Below are 21,343 nucleotides of genomic sequence, written 5' to 3' on the forward strand. Positions count from 1 at the left end.
CAGCTAGCACAGGCTTCTTAGAAGTGTAAGTAAAATTAAGTCCACTGACCTAACGCTGAGTTGGTGAGGCCAGGTCGGGGAGCAGGAGAGGGAGCAGACAGCTGGGACAGATGGAGGGCAACGGCAGGAACTGTGTTCTCACTGCTTTGCCAGTGGAGGCTGCTGCCCCATAAAATCCAGTTACCCCCACACCACAGTTCTCCACAGTGTCTAGCATGGCTTTCCAAGGTGGTGATGGAGGCAGCAGCCTTACTGACATTTTGCTGTTCTAGGGAAAAGCCTAATTTGCCTGTGCCCTAAAGATGACCCTACTACCTTTGTCTGAACTTTTTTCATCTGCAGGGTCAACACTTTTGTGATAACTGTGGGAAACATGTCTATCATGTATTTTTCATTTTAAAGGCTAAATTATACCGACTTTTCTCCCAGACATATGTAGGTATATACTTTTTTGATTTATTATGTGTTTTTTCTCATATATCTGTGTGCCTCTAAAAAACCCTACTGTATGGATAAAACTGAATAAACAAACATCGAAACCAGAAATTTTTAGATGTTTTTCACATTCGTTAGACCTGTAGATATGTAAACTTTTCTGACCCATGGTACTCTTTGCTTGGAATAAATGATTTCATGATACTCTTGCTGCTATCATCCAGATCTAGCTGCAGAACCCAATTTACCTTCCATGTTTTAAATACCAGAATTTTTTGTGTTAGTCTGGGATTTCTTTTTTTTTTTCCTGACATGTCTTTTTGCTCTGCCTTTTTGAATTTTTACCATAATACCCTGTAGAAAGTGTGCCTTATCCTTAGGCATTTGTTGTTGGTTTGGGTGGTGGTTTTTTTTGCTTTGACAACCTTGAAGTAAGGTACATTAAGATTTTCTTGAAGTGGGCATCAGAAATGTAAATTTTTCACCTTTGATGGTCCAGAAAAATTTCTGTCACAACTGAAAGGAATGCTTACTGTAATCATAAGTGACTGTATGTGTAATAACAACTGGATCTCTCCTACTCTCTCTTATGAAAAAATCTTTTGTGTCTTACCTTGTCCAGACAGACTATCTTGGTCAGCTTTCTTGAAAGGTGGCTGTGTTATATCACTCAGTTCTTTCTTCTCCTCAGCTTCACTATTCTCATCTCCGGCTTGCAGGAGATTAGGTGGGGTAAAGCTACTTGTGGTATAAATTGCCAGTGTAGTAGCCTGCTCCTTTGGAGACTCATAGTCATCAGTGATTAAATCATTGCTAACAGAATCATCTGCTGGAGGAGGCAAATAGGAATCCTCTGGTTTTGGAGGACTGCTAGTGCTACCCAGAGCATTGAAAGGCACTGTGAAACTCTGGTGGTCAGTAATGATATCTTCTGTGTCTGGAGGATATTTATCCTGAAATGGTTCTCTGGAGGGTTTGGTAGGGAACACAGGTTCAGATGAAACAAAATTATTAAAGTCTTCAGGGGCACTGGTCTCTCCACTTAGCACAATTCCAGTTGTAAATTCATTGACCAGGATGTCTCCTGTTTCGTCCACTGTTGCTGGGCTGGGGTAACCTAGTGGGAGTTCCACACTCATAGAGTCCTCCTGAAAAAGTTTTTTAAAAGCAGCTTTCATTATTATGTTTAACTTTCATTGCTAAAAAGGCCAATAATCTTTAGCCACAGGAGCTTGCAAACAGCTAACTCAGCATGAAATCATGGGACGTATAAAATGTTTGGCATGTGCATGTGATCCTAATCACACTGCCTGTAATTTTAAAAATGGTCAAAGAAAGATGACTTTCACTATCCCTCTCTTCTGTCTCACTATGCTCTCCTTCTGTCATTGAGTTGTACTACTGAACTGGTGAGGCATTGTTTACTTTGTAATTAAAACTGGAAAAGGTAATCAAGCCCAGGTTGGACAGGGCTTTGAGCAACCTGGTCTAGCGGGAGGTGTCCCTGACCATGGCAGGGGGGTTGGAACTAGATGATCTTTAAGGTCCCTTCCAACCCAAACCATTCTATTATTCTATGATTCTATGGTATTCACCCATAAATGCTCTAAACAGTATCTCTGTTACAGTATAACACCACAACATTAATCGTTACAGCATTTATAAAAGGCAGATATGTATTTTAGCATAAGAGGCTTTTTCTGTATCTTTATGTACATCTTAACACTGTTTAATTTCATTTCTCATGGAGAAATAAACAAATATAACAAACAGTATTAACTTACCAAATCAGGGCCTGCCAGAGGAATAGTGACCATGGCCTGGATATCATTATCAAAATCACTAGGTGGTATAATAGATTCTGGAAAAAAAAAAAATTCGAGAGAGCGAGCACAATATTTCAGCAGTGGCACACTGAAAACTGGTCAAAACACATAAACTCAGTAAAAAACCATTCTTCATCAAAAAATTACTTTAAAAAATATGTGTTAAGAAGAAAGAGGCATAAATTTCCATATAAACTGGCAATTATGAGGAAAACAGGAATTTTATACGCAGTATTCTTTGTACTCTTTATTTAGTATAAATAGGATAGGTCTGCAGAGAGCTGAACCATGGATGAATGCTTAAAATCAGCTGAAGTATGAACCGCTCAGTTAAATCCGCATGGGCTATGATGACTCATTATATTGTGTTGTTCATTAAGCCTAAATTCTTTTCAGTTTTACCCAGAGTCCACACCATTGTTACTCTCAGTGTTTTGGCTTTAGTGCCCAGTTGCTCCCTTCATAACCTCAAAGGAGCTCTTTAAACATACTTGCATGCAAGCTGTTTTTCTAAAACTGGTTATAAGAAATAACTAGTGGGAAAAAGTCGATTAAAATAGTTGTTATTATTAAAATGTTCTATATCCATGAAATTTTTTCTTGGGACTTTTAATCTACATTAAAATATAACATTTTTTTCTTACAGAAAGTATTAGTTCATCTAAATATTTTTTTTGGCAAGAAAATACTGCTGTTTGTAAATGAAACATTACAGCTAAAATTTGGTGTGTGTTTTTTTTTGGTAAATATACACATGAAAATATATTTTAAATTATTTCCCCCACTTTTAACCCACCTCCCCAAAACTAGGGCTATGCTAGCTTTGAAAAAATCCTTGATGGACTAGAAGAGGATATTTATTAGCTGGATTACTGAACAGGATGCAGCCCTTCTACCTTCTGCTGGAGGTCTTCAAACCCAACTTGTCATCTACACTCCATGTTTCAGACAGCATAATGCACCTTTACAGTGCGATTCAACCACCGATTTTAGCTTGGGATCAAATGCTCTTTAAGGTGTCTGTCTCTCTGACTTCACTGGGAGGTTTGAGGGCTTGCTTACCATCAAGACTTAGCTTGCAGAAATCTAAATTTATGTTAAAGGAAGCCTTCACTTTTTGTCTTATTAAAGAAAGGAGACGGTCCATATTAGGGAATTAAAATGATATCGTGAATATCATAGTATTTCTTTTTTTTTTCTCCTCTTATTTGCCTCAGTGTGCAAAATATCCAGCTTTTCTGAACAAACAACCAAGAAAAATAGATCCTCCAATATGATTGGAAGTTAGGCTGTATAATTATGATGGTAGATTTTGCTATAAAATTTAACATAGATCTGTGCATCCATTGGATGCTATGCAACACTTAGGAGAATGGGATACATCAAATGAAAACAATCTGTTAGAGAAGCAAAGGAGACCTTACTGAAAGTGTATCAGTTTGAAAGGGCAAGGTTCAGACCTGTGCCGGGCACCGGCCTGCCTACTGACCATCGGTAAACTGAAGTGTTCCAAGGTCCATTGGCAGGGACTGGTCTTCGTGGAGTGCTATAGCAACCAGTTGCTGAAGGTCTGTTACTGTGAGTTTAGTTGCTGATATCTCGCTCTCGTCCTTCAGAGAAAATGGAATTTTTTCGTTTTCAACCTTATTAGATCCAATAGTTGAGATGTCATCTGCTGTGCTTTTGATTTCTGAGCCATCTCTCTCGAAGTTTACCACATATCGTGCTATAGTGCTGCTTGATCTGCAAAGGGAAGATGCAAAAATGCCCAATGCAGCAAAATCAGTTTCTGACTGAGGACTGATTTTACAAACAAACAAAAATATATGCAACCATCACATATTATCTTCTGTAAAAATAATGCAGATATACTTCTTTCTAATGAGACTGTCATCTTCAAATTACTTTTGTTATACCTAAAACTTTTTTCTTCTGTGCATAACTTTTAACAAAAATTCTAATATTGAAGAAAATTATAAAAATGTTCTAACATAATCCAGTTTAACCTGACTACTCAGAGATCTATAGAACTGGTAATATAGTTTGAAGTAATTGATTATTGGTTCAAAGAGTCATAAATGCATGCTGGGGTTACTAGAAGCCATAATCACCTATTAATTATACAGGAACCTATGAAAAGGGATTAGACAGTTCATAAAACTACAAATAAGCAAAAATCCTATCACATCTGGGGCAATTTTTTACTCTTTTTTGAAGAACAGAAAGCAAGCTAATATGGCAAGCAAATAATTTTTCACAATGGGAGTTAACTTTTCCAAATCCAAATAAACATGTATAGCTTTTCCCTAGATGTACTTGTTTAACAGAAGTCTCAAATTTTCACAATTATTAATACATCGCTTTTCATAAATGCTAAATTCACTAATTAAAATGAAAAACAATGAGTACATTGTAAAATATTTTTACTCCATTATGTTGCTTTTTATAATATCAAATAACTGGAGAGAGAGGAATTTCAAATTATCTAGTATGTGCTATGTATTTTCATTTATGTGACATTGCAAGAATTCAGGAAAAGCATTAGACAATTCTTCCTTTTAAACTACAAGTAAAAGAGAAATTCTGGGAACCGCTAAGCAAATTATTCCCCAGCAGCACTTTTAAGAAACAACAACAGACTCTGTAGCTGTATTACCAGTCAAAAGCTCCCTGCATTTTATCAAGCTAGTAACTGGTCTCTTTGCCATTCTGGCCTGATAATAGAGATAACAAATGAAATTCTACATATTTATGGAAGATAATGTGTATATGGGAGTACAGCTAGGAAACAGCAGATCAAAGAAGAAAATTTAAATATGAAGTTTCCCTATTTTTTTCAGTTTCACTTTATGACTGATAGAGATCTTTAGTCATCTGAATGTGAATTTCCTTAGGTCAAAAAATTTTCTTTCCTTCAGAGAAATCCTGACAAAATTTGATTACATGAACTTTTCAGATTAAGGTAAAAGCTGCTTTATATCACGGATTTTGTACTTAGGCAGAACACAAATCAATTCATTTTGTCACATCAAGATGAAGAACATTTATTGATGTATCTATCTACATCTAATAGTCTATAAAATGATTAATCTTAACTATGAATTACAGACAAATTACCCATCTTTCTCCTTCTTCTGTCTTCATTTCATCACAGAAGAAAGAGTGTGATAAAGGATTGCAAAAGAAAGAAAAACAAAGATTCATGTATACTGGTAAATCAATCGGTTGTACATCAAAAACATCTTTTGACAATTTATCTTATCTTCTATGTGTCGTCTATAATTTTTATCTTTGTGTGAAAATGACAGCCTACTCTCCATCATTTCACTTTTTCCCTTTCAAACAATGGGAATCTCCATGTTTTGAGTGGGGAAACAGGAATTTTACTTTACCTTGATAGTTTGAAACATCTGCTTTCCTATTTCCCACTCCAAATGGTGCAATTTGACCACTGTCATTGCTAATCTCTATCTTTATGGTAGCAATGAACACCTGTAACAGTAGTAGCAAGTATTACTGTTAACACACATGGTGCCTACTCAGATCCTAGTCACAGGGGTAACCTGACCTATTAATTACCTCTGAAAGACATGCTTGTGTTGACCTCCTGTGATATAATGCCCTGTTATTTTCCCTCTTGAATTCTCTAGCATATCTCTAATGTTGTCCTTCCATACTGTCTTGTGGGAAATGCTGCTAATATAGGTAACAATATGGCTAAGGGAGAATGGACATTAACACCTGTCTTTACTGATCTGTAACTCTCAGGAGCTAACTAAATTACTAGATGATGGGAAGCAATCCTGGTCTTCCACATTGATGGATGTACTTTCATATCAGCTCCTAAGACCAAGATACTAAACAGAAATGAATCCCAGATCTCCTGGAGTCACAACTGAAAGAGGTTAGTTATTGCACGTTGTAACTATGAGATGCTACTACAGATTTTCTCTGTTCTGCAGTAGCCAGCTTTTTGTTTTCTTACTTTCGTTATCAAAATGTAAGCAACTAGTTTTCATTCTATTTTGCTCTTCTCTCTCCTTTTCCCCAGCAATTTTGCAGAGAGAAAAGCTAGGAAGTATGCTCTTGTCTAAAATTGCATTGTGATATGAATGTTCTTCCACATGTATTAAATATTACTAGAAGGACTGAATGTTCCTGATGCTGTGCCATAAGCCCACATGAATTGATGTCTTTTTTTCTGCTCTTTATTCCCTTTCAATTTTATGTTATTTCTTACTATTAGTAATTTGTTTTTCTCTTGATTCTTTACATAATATGCTCTTATCTATAGAAGCATAACCATATCAAATACTCAGTTTTTGCCCCCCCCCTCCCCTGCAGATTCTCTATTGAAAACATACACAGTAGCTCGTATTAGCAGTAAACATATAGGAAGCTAAAACTAAAAAAAAATGGCAAGACAGAACACAAATTTATTAAAAAAATGAAACATTTTTAATTGTTGGAAACACCTATTGGAAAAGTTTTATATGTGTGAACATGTATCCTCCTGCAACCTTCACTTGCCAAGACACCTTCACTGTGATCTATGAAGGGCACAGGATCCACATGCAAAAAAGTAGCCACCTAAATAATCATACTCCTAACTCTATTTACCTCATCATTTAAGAAAGTCCTTAATACAATGTTGCTAGCAAAAAATTTCAAAGGATTTATTGATCACTACACCCCTCAGGGAATCAAAGCTTCTTCTACTTAGTAATTCAAAACCTCATAGTCTCACTTGGGCTGTGTTTGCACTTCTCTCCATATTGTCTCTGTGTTGTTCCCAAAAATCCATTTTCTGTTTATAGCAATACACACCTCACTATTAGATAGGTCTCTTCATGTTGGAGGGAGAGAAGGAGGAGGAGAATCCTAGTAGCCAATAGAAAAATGAGTCCCATTTTCTTACTTACTTAAATCCTAATACGTGAATTTCTTTGAATCCTGGAAGTTTCTCAAATATTTTTTGCATCTATAGAAAAACATAAAATCATTAATTCAGTGTAAGTTCTACCACTAAAAAGCAAGCACAGGTTGGCAACCTAGACAGTATTTTTCATATTTCAGAAAGAGCTTTAGGAAACAGTCTCAACTGCCCTCTTTGTGGTATCATCATTGCTCAACTTAAACACAATATTTGGTTTGTATATGCTGCCTGTATTACCTGTTAATAGGTAAAATGAAGTACAAAATACAAGTTTTTTTAGTAATGTAATTATGTAAATCAGTGATAATCTAGTTCATAATAGAGCGCGTCAAACAACATGAATCAAATGCTTTTCTTATTTTCAGCAGTTTTGGTTCATGAATAATTTTGTGATTCAAGTCACCTTAATTGTAAATTGTTAATTATTTAGAAATATTAACCAAATGCAGATGGATTTAGATTATTTGACAAAGCATTTATAAATTAAAGTTTTACCTGTCTTGTACAAATAGAATAACTTCATATATTTTTAGTTCTAATGTAGACAATTTTACATTTACATGGTTTTGAATAGAAGAGACAATAGGAAGAATAAACAATGAGCAGAAAAGGTGAAGTCTGTATATATTTTTCAGACTTTAGGATAATAAGTGTTTTTATCAACACCTCAAGAATTAACAATGTTTTGAGATCCAGCTGATTGATCTTTTGGTCTTTTCCAATTGTAGCAACATTTATACGGATAAGTCAAATGATATATTTTATGTACATCTACTATGCCAGAGGAAAGGAATTTTTTTTTAAACACACAGTTCCACAGTTCCTTTCTGATTCACTTCCTGGTCATGTTAAGTACCAGGCAACACATCATCTAAGTCTTTCATCTGCGAGCAAAGCCTGTGGAGTTGAGGAAATTCAGCACTTGAAAAGAAGTGAAAAAGCCTCTTGAGGAATCAGGTCCTTTTAATTCATCATATCACTTAAAAAGTATATGAACTAATGTGGAGATCTTTCCTCTTCCTTAGCTATATGATTCTGTACAAACCCAGCATACACTTAAAATTCATTCATTCATGCATGAGAGTTTGTCAGAACTGATAGGGAATGGGCAGTCAGACCCACAGCTTTCTCTGCATCTCTAATGTAAGTTAAGTGAAGAAGAAGTAGCGGAAGATCAGTATATTATCACAATACCAGGTATCAGCCACACTGTATCAGCCTAGATGTCTTTTTCATTGCAGCAAGCAGAAGAGAAGCTGAAGTCTAGCGCAGAAAATGGCCTACCATCTACACTCCCCTTGCCCATCTCCCACAAGAGGACAGTAGGAAAGGAGCTGAGGTAAATACTTCATTTTGAGCTTGGTCTGACTTAGTAAAAGTGGTGCAGAAGTAGCAATTAGACCGTGGAAAGATTTTAAATGTTATTCATGTGATTAATGCTCACTGAAAGTAATGGAGATTAAGGGCCTCAATCACTGGGATGCAATTAATTTTCCTAAACTTAGGCAAGCACTATCATTTTAGATGCCTTAAGGTCATCTTCTACTCAGTTGCTGGTTCAAAAGAGTGCAGCGCTCTCATATTTGAGAGGCCCTTGCAGATGCTTTGGATAACCTGGGGCACCTAAAATGGCATCAGATGTCCATGTTTAGGCAACTGAATCCCATTTTAGCCATGTTCTGCCACTGATTCTTGGCATGGGCTCTGTTCAATCTCTTCTTCGTTCTCTTTATATCATAATGAAGTTGATATTTTCTTTTAACAGTATGCACATATGTAGCTTCCTATTTCCTACTTTTGCCAACCGAATCTCGATGCACTGAGTAGCATAAGCATCTGAATCTGCATTCTGTTTTTCATGTGATTTTAAATGTGGTGTACAGATGTACTTCTGAACACTTGCACTGTAATGTCTGCTGTAACTCTTCCCTCTTGCCATGTCCTGGAATGAATTAGAAACAGCTTGGAACTCCATGGCCCCAGCCTTTGCAAGGGTTTCTCTGCAATTTGTACAGGAGCTCATGGGGCTGGATGAGGTTTTAATTCTGAATCCAGTCTTCTCACTCTCACCTTTTGAGTGCACTTGTAAAACTGTCTTGTATCAAGATTGCCCTCTGCCTCCTCCATGATCTATCTTTGGAGGAAAGCACGTCAGGTGTATTTCATGGTACTGGACTACAAATCATTTTCTATTCAACATTGCATGTCAAGAACCGCTTTGGACTCTTTAAAGTGACAGATAAAATTTCATGACAATGGAAAATAATTTAACAATCAAGAAACTTTGCATTTCACCCCCTCCTACTAATGAAATTACTGAAATAACTTAAGACTCAGATTTATGAATTACATCATTTTATGTGTAGTAAACAAAGTCTGCAGGCAGTTCTGAGTGATGATAATACTGGAAATCTCCAGAGAAGCCACTTTTTATCAGCTCCGCCAGCACATCCTTCACCATTTTTCTATGCATATCTGAAACTGAACCATGATAGTGAAATAGCTTGCACTAAGGAATGCTATCTATTAAACTGACACCTGAACATTGAGTTAATATTATTAATTATATGAAAACACCACAGATGTTCCACTTCTTACAGAAACGGGTAATGTGGTAATGCACAACAAAATTACTGGAAGCCCTTTGAAGAATAGTTCAGACAACAGTAGCTAATTACTTTTAACATTTATATTACATTTCTTACTAGGTTTATTGTAGAAATTAAATTACCACAAAGTACTGTCCATGAATTCCTGATTAAGCCCAAATGATATTCCTAAAGTTACTCTGTTCGTCAGTTACCTGAGGCTCTACTGCTGACGAAGACATTGGCTTGTTAGCTTGGTGGCTGAACAGATGGCCTAAACAAGGGGAAATGCTGGCTATACATGAAGGAAAACTGAAGGTCTTGAGACAACAGGAATTATCTATTTTAAATGAGGGCAGTAGATTCTAGTTCTGTTTCATGGTAAAGGTAGTTTCATATTACAAATCTCAGTCAAGGTACAAAGCCAACATTTTGGCATTCACTCAGCCTTCTTACCTGTAGCTGAAATTTGGCAGCGAGTTGTCGGTACTGTGGGGAGTTGGGATCATTAAGTTCAGCTGTGTACTCCTGATCAGTGAGAGTGACACTGAATTCTACCATTTGCTCCAGAGGCAGTTCTGGGACTGTATTTGTTCCCAGCTCCTGGAAAAGAAGAGGAGAGGAAAAAAAGGAGAGAAATAAAACTAAGTGCTTTTTCCCCACACTTCAGTATTTAATATGTAGAAGGGTTCCTTTTTAAGCCTGTCCCCAAAATAACTTTCTGAACCATATCCTACAAAAGGCGAGAGTTCCTAGCCACATCTGTTGGCTTAATTCTTCTGCCTTTGCAAACAAGTTTCTACTACTGTGACTTGAGAGTTGCCCTTGATATACACAAATGAAGGTGATGAAGAGAATCAAGCCATTTCTTGTACACAGACTGTTACCAAGTCTTCTTACTTCCATCATCATTAAAGTCATATAGCTTTATTTGCCACTTTGGAGGAAAGTGTGTGACATCAAGGAGAGTGACAAGCAAATGCTAAAAGCTGTATGGTATCCTACCCTCAGAACACCCATGGTCAACCAGAGCAGAGTGACAGACTCTCTGTTACTATTTCATGTTCAGACATTTGCATTTGTTTTTTTCCTAATAATAAAATAGAACTAGCCCTACCTGTGTTACACCTTTACTATGCAGCTGACTTTACTGCGATTAAAAGTACTCTTATTTTGTTTATTTTTTCCTGGCACTATTTGCAGTTTTGGCTTACACTTACTAATTTTTCCCTTTAGTACTGTTAAACTGCAAAAGCCAATTCATTTGTAGCCTACAATGTGCTGGCTACAAGGAGGAGAGCCACTATGGGTGCATTCAGAAAGATTTCCTAACTTATCTTAGATATAACAATACACATTTGCTAATTTTAAGATCAGAAGGTATCTCTTGTTCCTTATTCACAAACAGAGCTGACCTTCAAATTTGAAGTCTTGGAATGCAAGTACCTGAAGAGGGCATGCAGAGAGGCCATCCAGGAAACTCCTGCCTTTTGCCAATTTCTCAGTCCTTCTTCACAAATCTTGTTACTAATGTTAACAGATACCATCCTTGCGTTCCACTGTCAATGTATTTTATTACACAAAAAAGCCTTTAGTTTTTTTCTGAAAAAAAACCTTTCAGGGTTCTATAAAGTTTGCCTGTTAAAAATATGAAGGTCTTGGAACACAAGTTTTTCTTTACTGCATGTACTGCATATACATTGCATGTTTATACTTGTTAGCAATACTTACATATTGGGTATTCTTTAAACACTTTTTTTATATTTTTATTTGCTCAAGGACAATTCGACTCTCAGCCAGGCTTTTTATACCTTGGATAAACAAACAACCACAACAAGAGCAAGACAATGATCATGAAGAAAGTGGCCCAAAAGAGCAGCAAGCTCATCAGCCTGAATCCCACAGAGAGGTGGGGTTTCCACTTCTGCTGCCAGGTGGGTTGGCATGAGGCTGCCAGAGACATCTGTCCCATACATAACACCTAGGTTTTGATAGCTTCCAAGAATAAGCAGAACAAGAAATATTACGTGCAATTACGGTGTGTCAGGGGATAAGAGAGAAAATAAGATGTTAATATAATAAAGAACAAGTGAAACAGGAAAGAACACTTTCTGCACCCATTGATTCTGCGTAACTCAGCTCTGCTAAGCCATTCCTTACGATGTCTCAGTTTTAGAGGAACGTATGTTTTGTGTTGTGTATAAAAATATGGCTCATCAGTTAGAGAAAGAGCATTCTGTAATGTTCTATCATATAAACGGAAGATTAAGGAATATGCACTTTCTATACAGCTGCCCTATGACTTTTGAGGAGCCAGCCTTTAGGGAGCTGGTCACAAAGTACTGGGCTGAGGAAGAATGAGGAGATCTATAACATGGAGGAATTTGTTAATGCCAATCTCCCAGTACATCTCAAACATCACAAATAAGCAATTTTAAAACCATTTTTCCCTCATATTCTATCTGCTCTTTCACTCCAACAGCTATGATACAGGTAGGTAATAGACAGTTGAGGCTATTAAGATTATTTTGCTTTCTTAGATCCTGAGGATGTAATAATTTCGGGCAGTAAAAGTAGCATTTAACTGGGATTACTCTGGTGTAATTCCTGTGCCGGAGCTGAGGAGCTTGCAGAGAATGGTGGCGATTTGCCAGGGGTGTGATGGGCGAGGCTTCAGCCAGCATTTCTGCCCTCCAATTCTCCGAGACCTTGAGTTCACCCAAGTGGGGAGGAGGCGGCATGAGCCTCTTCCTACAGCCAGTACGCACAAACAACAAAAAAAACCCAGAGCTGCTCTAGAAGGGCAAATGTTTTAGAAATTGAAAAATATCTCAGAGCAAAGCAGAGGGGAAATGCAAGGGGCCGGCTCCTGCTGGGTGCTCCTCGGCAGCAGGGTCCACCCTGGGCCCTCAGGCCCTGGTGAGGCATCGGTCTCTCTCTAGAGGGAGGTTCCGGAAGGTTCCCTGAAGCCACACAGCTGAGCTGAGGCCACCTCCCTGCCACCCCCAGGTGCAGTGGCCAGGACAGGGAAAATAACTGCCCCTCTTTTCACCTCCACCCCTGTCTCAGACGTGACCTGTGGCCTGTGGTAGCTGCTGTAAACCTGCAGAGGAGGGGGTAGCCCCTGGCACCATGCTGCATGGCTGCTCTGAGGAGGCATCAGCAGAGATCCCCTGTTTGACAGCTGGCTGTCTGGCAGGAAAAAGGCAAGAAGGTGCAGTCCTACCCCCTGTGCTGTGGAAAGCTCAGAAGGTATGCCTTTTTACATTGTTTAATGAAGAACAAGGTTACAAAATAGGCAATGGGCCCCTCATTAAAAGAATGAAGACTCTGCCTAAAAGCTGGTTGCCATATTTTTATAATTTCTACCTCATACGCAAGAAACATAATACACTATTCCAGTACAGAACAGATGCTAAGAAAACCCTTCAGTCTTACTAGCAGTAACAGAGGGGAGCACTCATGGTTTATAAGCACTAAGTGTTTATAAGGCTTCCCCCTCTTTTCTGCTAGCTGAGCTCAAAAAGAAGAGGTGAGTGAAAAAGTGGGATAGGAAAACAGGCTGCCCTCACCTTCACAGGAGTCTTCGTGTCGTTAACAATTTCGTTGAGCAGCGTGCCGTTAGGTACTGGTGCATATGGAGAGAGGGATGTGCCAGGGGAGCCTGGGGGGGTTTAAAGTAAAATCAGGCAAGAACAGGTTTGAACATCAAAAATCTTCCCTTTTCTCTGTTGGTCAGGTGTCAGCTCATCATGACTTATGGCATGGGTAAAGCTGCTACTTTTTATACAATAGATGGCCTTTCTTTCCAGGTCAAAACATCAGTAGCATTGCATGTGTGTGACTGAAGGCAAAAATGGCCCTGACTATGCATCAATGAAATTATGTAAATTAATAATATTTTATCATTTCCTGTCACACTGTATTATATATCACCAAATGTCTAAGCTTGATTTTGCCAGTCAAGATCTTTGTCTTTATGATAGCCACCTTTCTTTAGGGCTCAATTTAAAGTAACAAGAGGCTTTCACAGAGTTTTCCAGCTAGGGACAAAATTACCATGCTGGAAGTTGCTATCAATAAGATTCTGTCATATTTGGCCCTCATAAAAATATGTGTGCAGGATGTTTCATCCTTGAACCAAAATGCTCATATTTACACATTTTTATCACTGCATAAATTTCTAACATTATTTTAAAGAACTGTAGTACACAAGAGTGTTGGTAATTCTAATTGGAATAATCTGCTCAAAGTAATGTCTTGGCGTCACTGTGACTTTCTGGTTAAAGTCATTCTTTATTTTCATCCGCTTGCTTATTTTGGCTAAAAAAATGCAGCAGCTGACAGTCTAAATGTAATTTCATAACTGAAACAAAATTAGCTCTATTTTCTACTCTCCTGAAACTAGGAAAACATATGCATTTAAAGACTGTGAAACAAACCTGGAATGCTACATTTAAGCAGCAGACACGCGGTAAAGAAATCAAAAAATGCTTCTTATAGGTTATTTTGCTAAAGCATTTTCATTGTACTTCACTGAACTTGTCATGCTTCTACTGCATTCATTAAATTACAGCCTTCTAAGATCTATGAATCACTGCTTTTAGCAATTCTATTTAATGGGCAGACGCACAGCAAGCAGATTTGATTTTACCTGTAGAAATGGAAGGAATGTCTTCCAGCTTTTTGCCACCTGTTTTCTCTGTGGATATTTCATCTTTCCTATCAATCAAATAGAAATGAGTGATTTAATGATCAGCATGCTGTACTGGCAACAGCAAAGGTGTAAAAAAAAATGTAGAAATGACCCCTATATTAAGTGTACTTTAAATGAGAGAAGTTATTTCTAATGGAATATTTGATAAGCTGGTTAAACAGGCAATGGAACAGTAGATCATATTTTATATTCAACAGTTTATATATCTCCTTTCCTCTCCTTCAATATGGTATTTGCTCTTACAGTGAACAAAAATACTGATTTGATATATTCCTCCAGCAAGGACTACCAATCCTGTCAGGAGTCTGCTTATGAGGTTTCGTGACTGATTTTCTCCAAGCAATCAGAGGGGTGGGGTCACAGAGATTAAATCAGTGCACAGGGTCTGCTTTTTCTCTCTTTGAAGTCTATGAATGGTTGGCCACTGACTAAAATGGAAGCAAGACTTTTTGTACACTATCTAAACCACGTGTTGTCTCCTTTGCTACATCTCATCCTACCAAGATAGTTCAGTGAGGGCTTTGGGCTTCAGGCTGCTTCTAATTTTACAATGGACATTTCATGGTTCCAAGTGTGTTTCATATGGTTTGGTGTGAGGAGAGGATGGGTGGACTTCTTTTTCTGCTGTCAGCGTGCATTATAATATCATAAGGACACTTCAAACTAATGACAATTTCAAATCGGATTCCTGGATCAAGATTATTATGAATTGTAGGAACGCTTATGTTTGGATCTGGATGTAATATTCATGGGTTAATGCCTACTATGGTTCCCATGGCAGACAGCTGAAAACTCAAGTAAGAATATGGTGGGTGTGCTGTACAGATTGTCTGCCTTGCATCACAGGATTTGTTTTTGTATTGTTGATATTATTTTCTGTTCTAAGTTTTACAGTCATGTGTTGATGAATAAGTTTTGTAACTGCGACTGTTAGCTTGCCTGACAAGCAGAAGTGGTATGTATATATAAGTATATTTTATAATAGATGTGTTAAAGATTCCTGCAGTTAAGGCTATAGAATAATTTCTGCTCTAAAACCAAATTTTTATTCATTTGTAACTTTCGGAAACATTTAGATTCTTAGATAAGACTCTTCTAAGTGACATTTTGAGATTTTTCTTTCCTGAAATTGGGGGGTGAAGAATTTCAGTTGTTTTGGGTTCTAAGCAGAGTGAGGAAAAAACCACAGCATAAAATAAAAAGCCCAATAATGGAAATAAATGAGGATAGAATTCCTCAAAATTTCTGCAGAAACAGCTATTATTAAGGCAGTGCACACAAGTGGAGTGTTTGTGAAAACTGATATGAGTGAAAGAACTAAGGGCACTGCAAATGCATGGTGCGGTATTAACTGAGACAACGTGAAGCTGGTACCATAGACAGAAAAGGCTGGGCTGCATTTCTATACAGGACCAACCTAGAGGTTTAATAAAATAAATAAAGAACATGAACAACTCCTGATTTACCACATCCTCTGGATATCTTGTGTGGTGAGAACTAAAGTATTATTTGTAATGTTTTCACAATGTTAACTAATTATGTGTTGTGCCTTTAACTGGAGACTGATCTCTCTACATGGCATCTACAGAAGATACAAAACCCTTCCCAAACCACACAGTAGTAAAGATGAAGTCCAACAATGCATAATCACGGCTGCCTGTATTTCCAGCTAAAATATGAGTAATTTCATAGAATTTACTTCACCTTCTGAATTGTGTCTAGGGAAAACCGTGCTGTTCACAAAGAGCATAAGAACTCTGAGATCAGTCACTTCACTTACTGCCTTGGTTGCTGCTGTTTGCACTAGGCTGAGTGAAAAGACCTCCCTTTGGAGGGAGGTCTCCCCTTTCCAGGGGAGTTTAATTAGGCCCTACATTATTAAAAATACATTTCTGAGAAAGAAGAACACTCAAAGCTCTCATGTCGTAATGAATAAAGACACATAAGACCTCTGCGATCATGAGACCAAGAGTTTACGGAATAAAGCATCACATTAGTTAACTCTATCATGATGTGTAAAAATAGAGGGGAAAGCTAAAGTGAAGGCATAGAGTTTTCATATTATTGCTTAATGTAGCCTCCCAGGTAAACTTTTGTTAAGCTCTCTGACCTTCCTTTTGAGAATTATAGCAATTGTGGGTAATCTTTTGTCACACTCCCAATCAACGCTAGTCTAACAGAAAGCCGTGGGTCTGTTAGGGTTTCATGCTCACATTAGTCCAAGAAGACATTCTGTGGTGTCTCAAAGTGAACAGGCAACTCGGACATTTTACCGCCTTCATTATTTGTGATTCAATTACTGTGTACTATTACACATACAGTATACACATCTCACAGCACACACCAAATACACCACAGTGCTATCTGTATATCTGCTCACATCCATGCACATCTACACAGATCTTTTTCAAAAAAGGCAGTAACATCAAGTGGCAAGGTTCTACTTGTGCTACTTACCTTTCCTGGAAGGTTCTATGTTTTACTCGCTGCGAAAAGATTAAGAAAAACAGCATTTTACTAGTGGGTGTATCCAACCATTGAGCAGAAGCCTGTTAGCTCTTTTGTTTACTGTACTTTTATGTTTTCCTTCTAACACATGCCCCCTCCTCTTCCTGAACAATACTTTGCCCTTATATAAGCAGATGGGGAGGGACTTGGAAGTCTCCCCCAGTTTCTAAACAAATGGCAGTAATCCTTACCCGTTGGATTATTTCCAGATGCTCTTGGGAATTGCTGAAATTTTTGCCAATGTCGAATATGCAGAAGGTTTCCCTCTGGCAGGCAGTAACCCAGTTCTGATATTCAGAAGTATCAGGAATCCGATCCAGAAAAATACGAAAGGCTTCCCACACAGCTTCCTGGCAGACTGAGTAAGAAGAAAGGGGCTGGGGAAGGAGGCTTTGTACCAAAAAGTAAACTTGAAAGCCTTTTTAAAGTGATTTGGGATTTACACATCTTACTAAACTTGGTAAAAAAAAATCCAGCTTCTAGGTATTTTTAGATATTTAGGTCTTTTAGGTATTTTTGAGTTGACAGACATTTGCCTTTATGCTGAAGGATTAACTGTCTTTGAGTTAAGGATTGCTAATTCCCCTCATTTTAAAAGAGAGATTAATTTGGCCTGACATCATCATAATGAATAAGGAGCAAACACAAAGCACACTTCGTTCACCTCAAAGGTACATACATTCAAAGATACACATTGGTTGTTCTAGTGAAAGCAAACAGGGAGGTAGAGAAAAAAAAATCTAACAGTCATCATACTTGAATAATCACAATTTTAACTGTATACAAAGGTTTTGTACATTAGTATGGTTAACTATGCATAGAACAAACTAAACAAACCATATTCAAGATTTTGATATTCCCCATACATATAACAAAATATTTTAATGGAAAAAATATTTTTTAGATGCAGCAGGCTAAAATGATTTGATTATATTCCAAATTTTCAATGTAATTAGTCTTTTCAAAATCTTAAGGACATTCTGCAGCAGGTACATGCTTTTATGTTTCTTTAAACACCTATGGAAAAATTGAGTGACTTAGTATAGGTGAAATTCCTTTGGAATGAACATGATTTCCTTCCTCTCTAAACAACTGTACACAGTCATTTGTTCAATGTTAAATATCTTGTCCATGGTGATGAATCACCCAGTTAAATGCCAGGTTACATCAGTCAAGATTAATAGGTACTGTGGCTGCAGAGAGAACAGCAGCATTCTGCATCATTTGGGGAAATGGAAATGAACATGAAGAGAATAAGACAGTGGGGGAGATTTTGAAAAGGTGGTATTCATGAATGGCTCTAAGGGAGCTTCTTTTACTGGATGCAAACTGGCTTAATTACATGAAAGTATGTAAAACACGTAATATAATAATGGAGACTAATACTTTTACATATTCTGTTGGCTCACTCCGTATGCAAGAAAGCTGTGAAGTTCAGCTGTAGTATGTTACAAAATATATTAGAATGCATATTTGGGCTTAGCGTCCAGTTTTTTGATCTATTTTCTAGCAGTCAGGACTCTGTCAGGCATTTCAGGGAAAACTTGTAAAAGGTAAGTTCCTGCTGCAAAGACCTTGCTCTCTACCGCTGTGAGTGAGGATCATGACGTGCATGAGTACATGAGGGAGGGGAGAAAGCAGCAGCAGCTAGGTTATAAAATAACTGCTCGGAAATACTTTATAGTATTCTGATAACACAGGTCTTACATATGTCTGCAGAAGTGAGTTTTTGAGAGTCACAGATGGCCAGGTGGGGCTACACTTCTGAGTGCACTTTTACCAACATCTTGGTGAAGTCTCCTCTTTTTTGTAAGTGGAAACCATTTCTAAAAGATTCTGTAGGATAAACTGTTCCCTCCTCCAGACAGCTACTGCCTACCTGACTAACTATACTAATATGTCTTTGGATTTCTGTTCTGCTACCAGCCCTTCCCCACACCCAAAATATTTGAGTTTCACTGAACTCATTTTCCACAGTCTCAAACTAAACATAGAATGAATCCTGGCTGCACCTGAGTCGTGTTTAAAATCACTGAGTGGTCCAAAGAGATCCTCAAGCTATCACAGAGCCAGCCAGGAAGTGCTATTCTGTGTGGCCTTTCCTGCTTAACTGCAGAAATACCCACTTACACAGGTTGTCCTCTGTAGGGTCTGTGAACTCAGTTGTGTAGGATAACCAACATGGCTCAGTGGCTGCTAGAACCAATGTGTTTTGAACAGAACCAGTTCAGTTTATCTCAGCTGTTGCTATACCTTCCAATTCATGGGTGACTGCCTCTGTCACTACTTGTTGATTCCTCTGGTATTGTTAGAGTTAACAAAGCCAGCTCTATTTTTGGCTTTGTGAAAATATAATGTACACTCACTCAAGATAAAGGAACGCACTTCTTAAAAATGTTGTTAAAGTTAAATGCTTTTAGAGAAGGGGATTTTCAAACATATTAGAAAAACCATTTCAACAAAAACTTGCTAGCAATTTAAATGCTGTTGTCTCTAGCACTTTACTTTGCAAAGTTCATTACTGTGAGATGGGACATTTATTTTCAGTACTTGATACCTGCTTTGACTTAGAGTGAGATAATTATCTGCATTTTCTAATCAGTGTCTTTATCTATCTATCTCTGCACTATCTATTGGTGTCTCTGAAGTTAGTGCAGTCAGTTTCTCTAGGTATTCTCTGAACTTGCTGTACAGATGTACTCACCTAGCTGTGTTAGGGCACCTCAACAATACCTCAGGAACAACCTGCCCTCCCAGTAGAGCAGCTGCTTGTGGAGCAGATGTGGTCAGATTATTAAAAAGGAACAGGCTGTCTTTTGAAGAGATTTATTCATTATGAGCTAGCAGCTAAGGCTACTTTCTATCATCTTTTTCTCACTTACAACTCTCTGGTATCTGTTTTTCTGAGCAGTAACTGCTGAATAAAGAAATCCTATCTGATGAAAAGCAATCCAGTTACCAGGGTTTAGATCAACATGACACATGGCCAGCTGAGGAGGCGTTGTAGCTGATTCCATGCATGCTCCCAGTTTGCCCCACATGAGGGACTGTCTTCATGGTGACTTAAGCTATGGTGTGTTATTTCAGAGTTGGTATAGGGTCACAGTAGGCTCAGGTTATCCATTAGTAACTGTCTGAGCTCCTATATCTGAGCTGCTTTGTGTTGTGTGTACATTCCTGAAAGCATAGAGAAAATATATATATATATATATGTAAAAAAAATTGTGTAATTTTTCTTAGGAAGTAGTAAAATTCTCTAGAGGACAGATATGATCCACAGTGCTGTTACAGTTCTAAATGTGTCACGAGACATGGAGGGGTGGAAGTGGTCTCCTAGACTTTAGATATGGAAAAGAACGGACCTAAAGGTATATCTGCAAAACAAAATGAAGGTAAGATTGTCCCACAGATAGGCACAAGCTGTAAGACTCCAGCATGGCTACCAGATTATCTTTTCATGAAGGCTCGTACTGTGGTTACAGCTTCAAGGATAATGCTTGCATCACGACATTTTCACTACTACGTTTTTTTTCATTTATCACTTTCATCAGGTAAATAAGCATGCTCAGCTAGGAGGGCAGAAGTCTTGGGTTCTGATCTTTCCTTGAAGGAAAGATTTTTTCAGGTTTTAATGAAGGACATTGTAATGGAAAATGTGCAACTATTCAAGGGAGCAGAAACACCTTTTTCTGAATGAGTGTACAAATTATTCAGCTGCAGTCATCTGTTCTCTTGCTTACTTTTTGGGAAGGACTCTGGCTTCAGTTGAAGAACTGGATGACACCTACTCAGAGAACTTTGTGAGTGTAGGACACTGCTGGGAAAGAGGGCTGTAAGTTTAAACCTGCTTGCACTACAAGACTTATAGAGCCCAATATTCCAGCTGATGTGCTGCTCTCCAAAAAGGTGGTATTATTGTCATCATCAGTTTTTAAACAAAAATGTCATAGTTGCAGTTCTTTGAGTTCAGGTCAATGATACCAGCCTGTCCCAGGATAGCTTGTTTTCAGCCCAGTCATGGATGTGACCAGTGAGTTTTAGGGATTTTCAGGATTAATTAGTATTTAAGAAAGGCCTCTTTAACACGTTTCAGAATTCTGTCTAACGCCCATTGGGCTGGAATTCAGTCCCACAATGGATACCAAATATGTATCTATAGGAATGGCTACAGACGTTGGTGTAGTTTGCCCATGGTGCCTATAGCAAGTGGCTGCTGGAGTAAAATTTTTGCAGCTTTACATCCAGATTTCATTTTAGAGGGAACTAGCTGGTTCCCTGAAAGAGAGCTGAGGCGCAGCCAAGTTATATACATGTATATGAATGGTTGGAGACC

At 37.9% G+C, this 21,343-nt stretch overlaps 1 protein-coding gene across 1 annotated transcript in view; it reads right to left on the reverse strand.

Annotated features, from left to right (window-relative positions):
* Nucleotides 1–21,343, reverse strand: part of IMPG1 (interphotoreceptor matrix proteoglycan 1) — a 66,628-nt gene that overhangs the window by 31,070 nt on the left and 14,215 nt on the right. Inside the window, exons 3-12 of the mRNA XM_075148035.1 lie at nt 17,202–17,368; nt 16,960–16,988; nt 14,440–14,507; nt 13,358–13,449; nt 10,242–10,388; nt 7,184–7,242; nt 5,379–5,399; nt 3,751–4,004; nt 2,220–2,296; nt 1,049–1,583 (exon numbers count right to left, since the gene is read on the reverse strand). Of these exons, the coding sequence (XP_075004136.1) occupies nt 1,049–1,583; nt 2,220–2,296; nt 3,751–4,004; nt 5,379–5,399; nt 7,184–7,242; nt 10,242–10,388; nt 13,358–13,449; nt 14,440–14,507; nt 16,960–16,988; nt 17,202–17,368 (1,449 nt within the window). The remainder of the gene's footprint in view (nt 1–1,048; nt 1,584–2,219; nt 2,297–3,750; nt 4,005–5,378; nt 5,400–7,183; nt 7,243–10,241; nt 10,389–13,357; nt 13,450–14,439; nt 14,508–16,959; nt 16,989–17,201; nt 17,369–21,343) is intronic.

This window comes from Calonectris borealis, chromosome 3 (genome assembly GCF_964195595.1).
Source record: "Calonectris borealis chromosome 3, bCalBor7.hap1.2, whole genome shotgun sequence".
In the NCBI taxonomy this organism is placed as follows: Eukaryota; Metazoa; Chordata; class Aves; order Procellariiformes; family Procellariidae; genus Calonectris; species Calonectris borealis.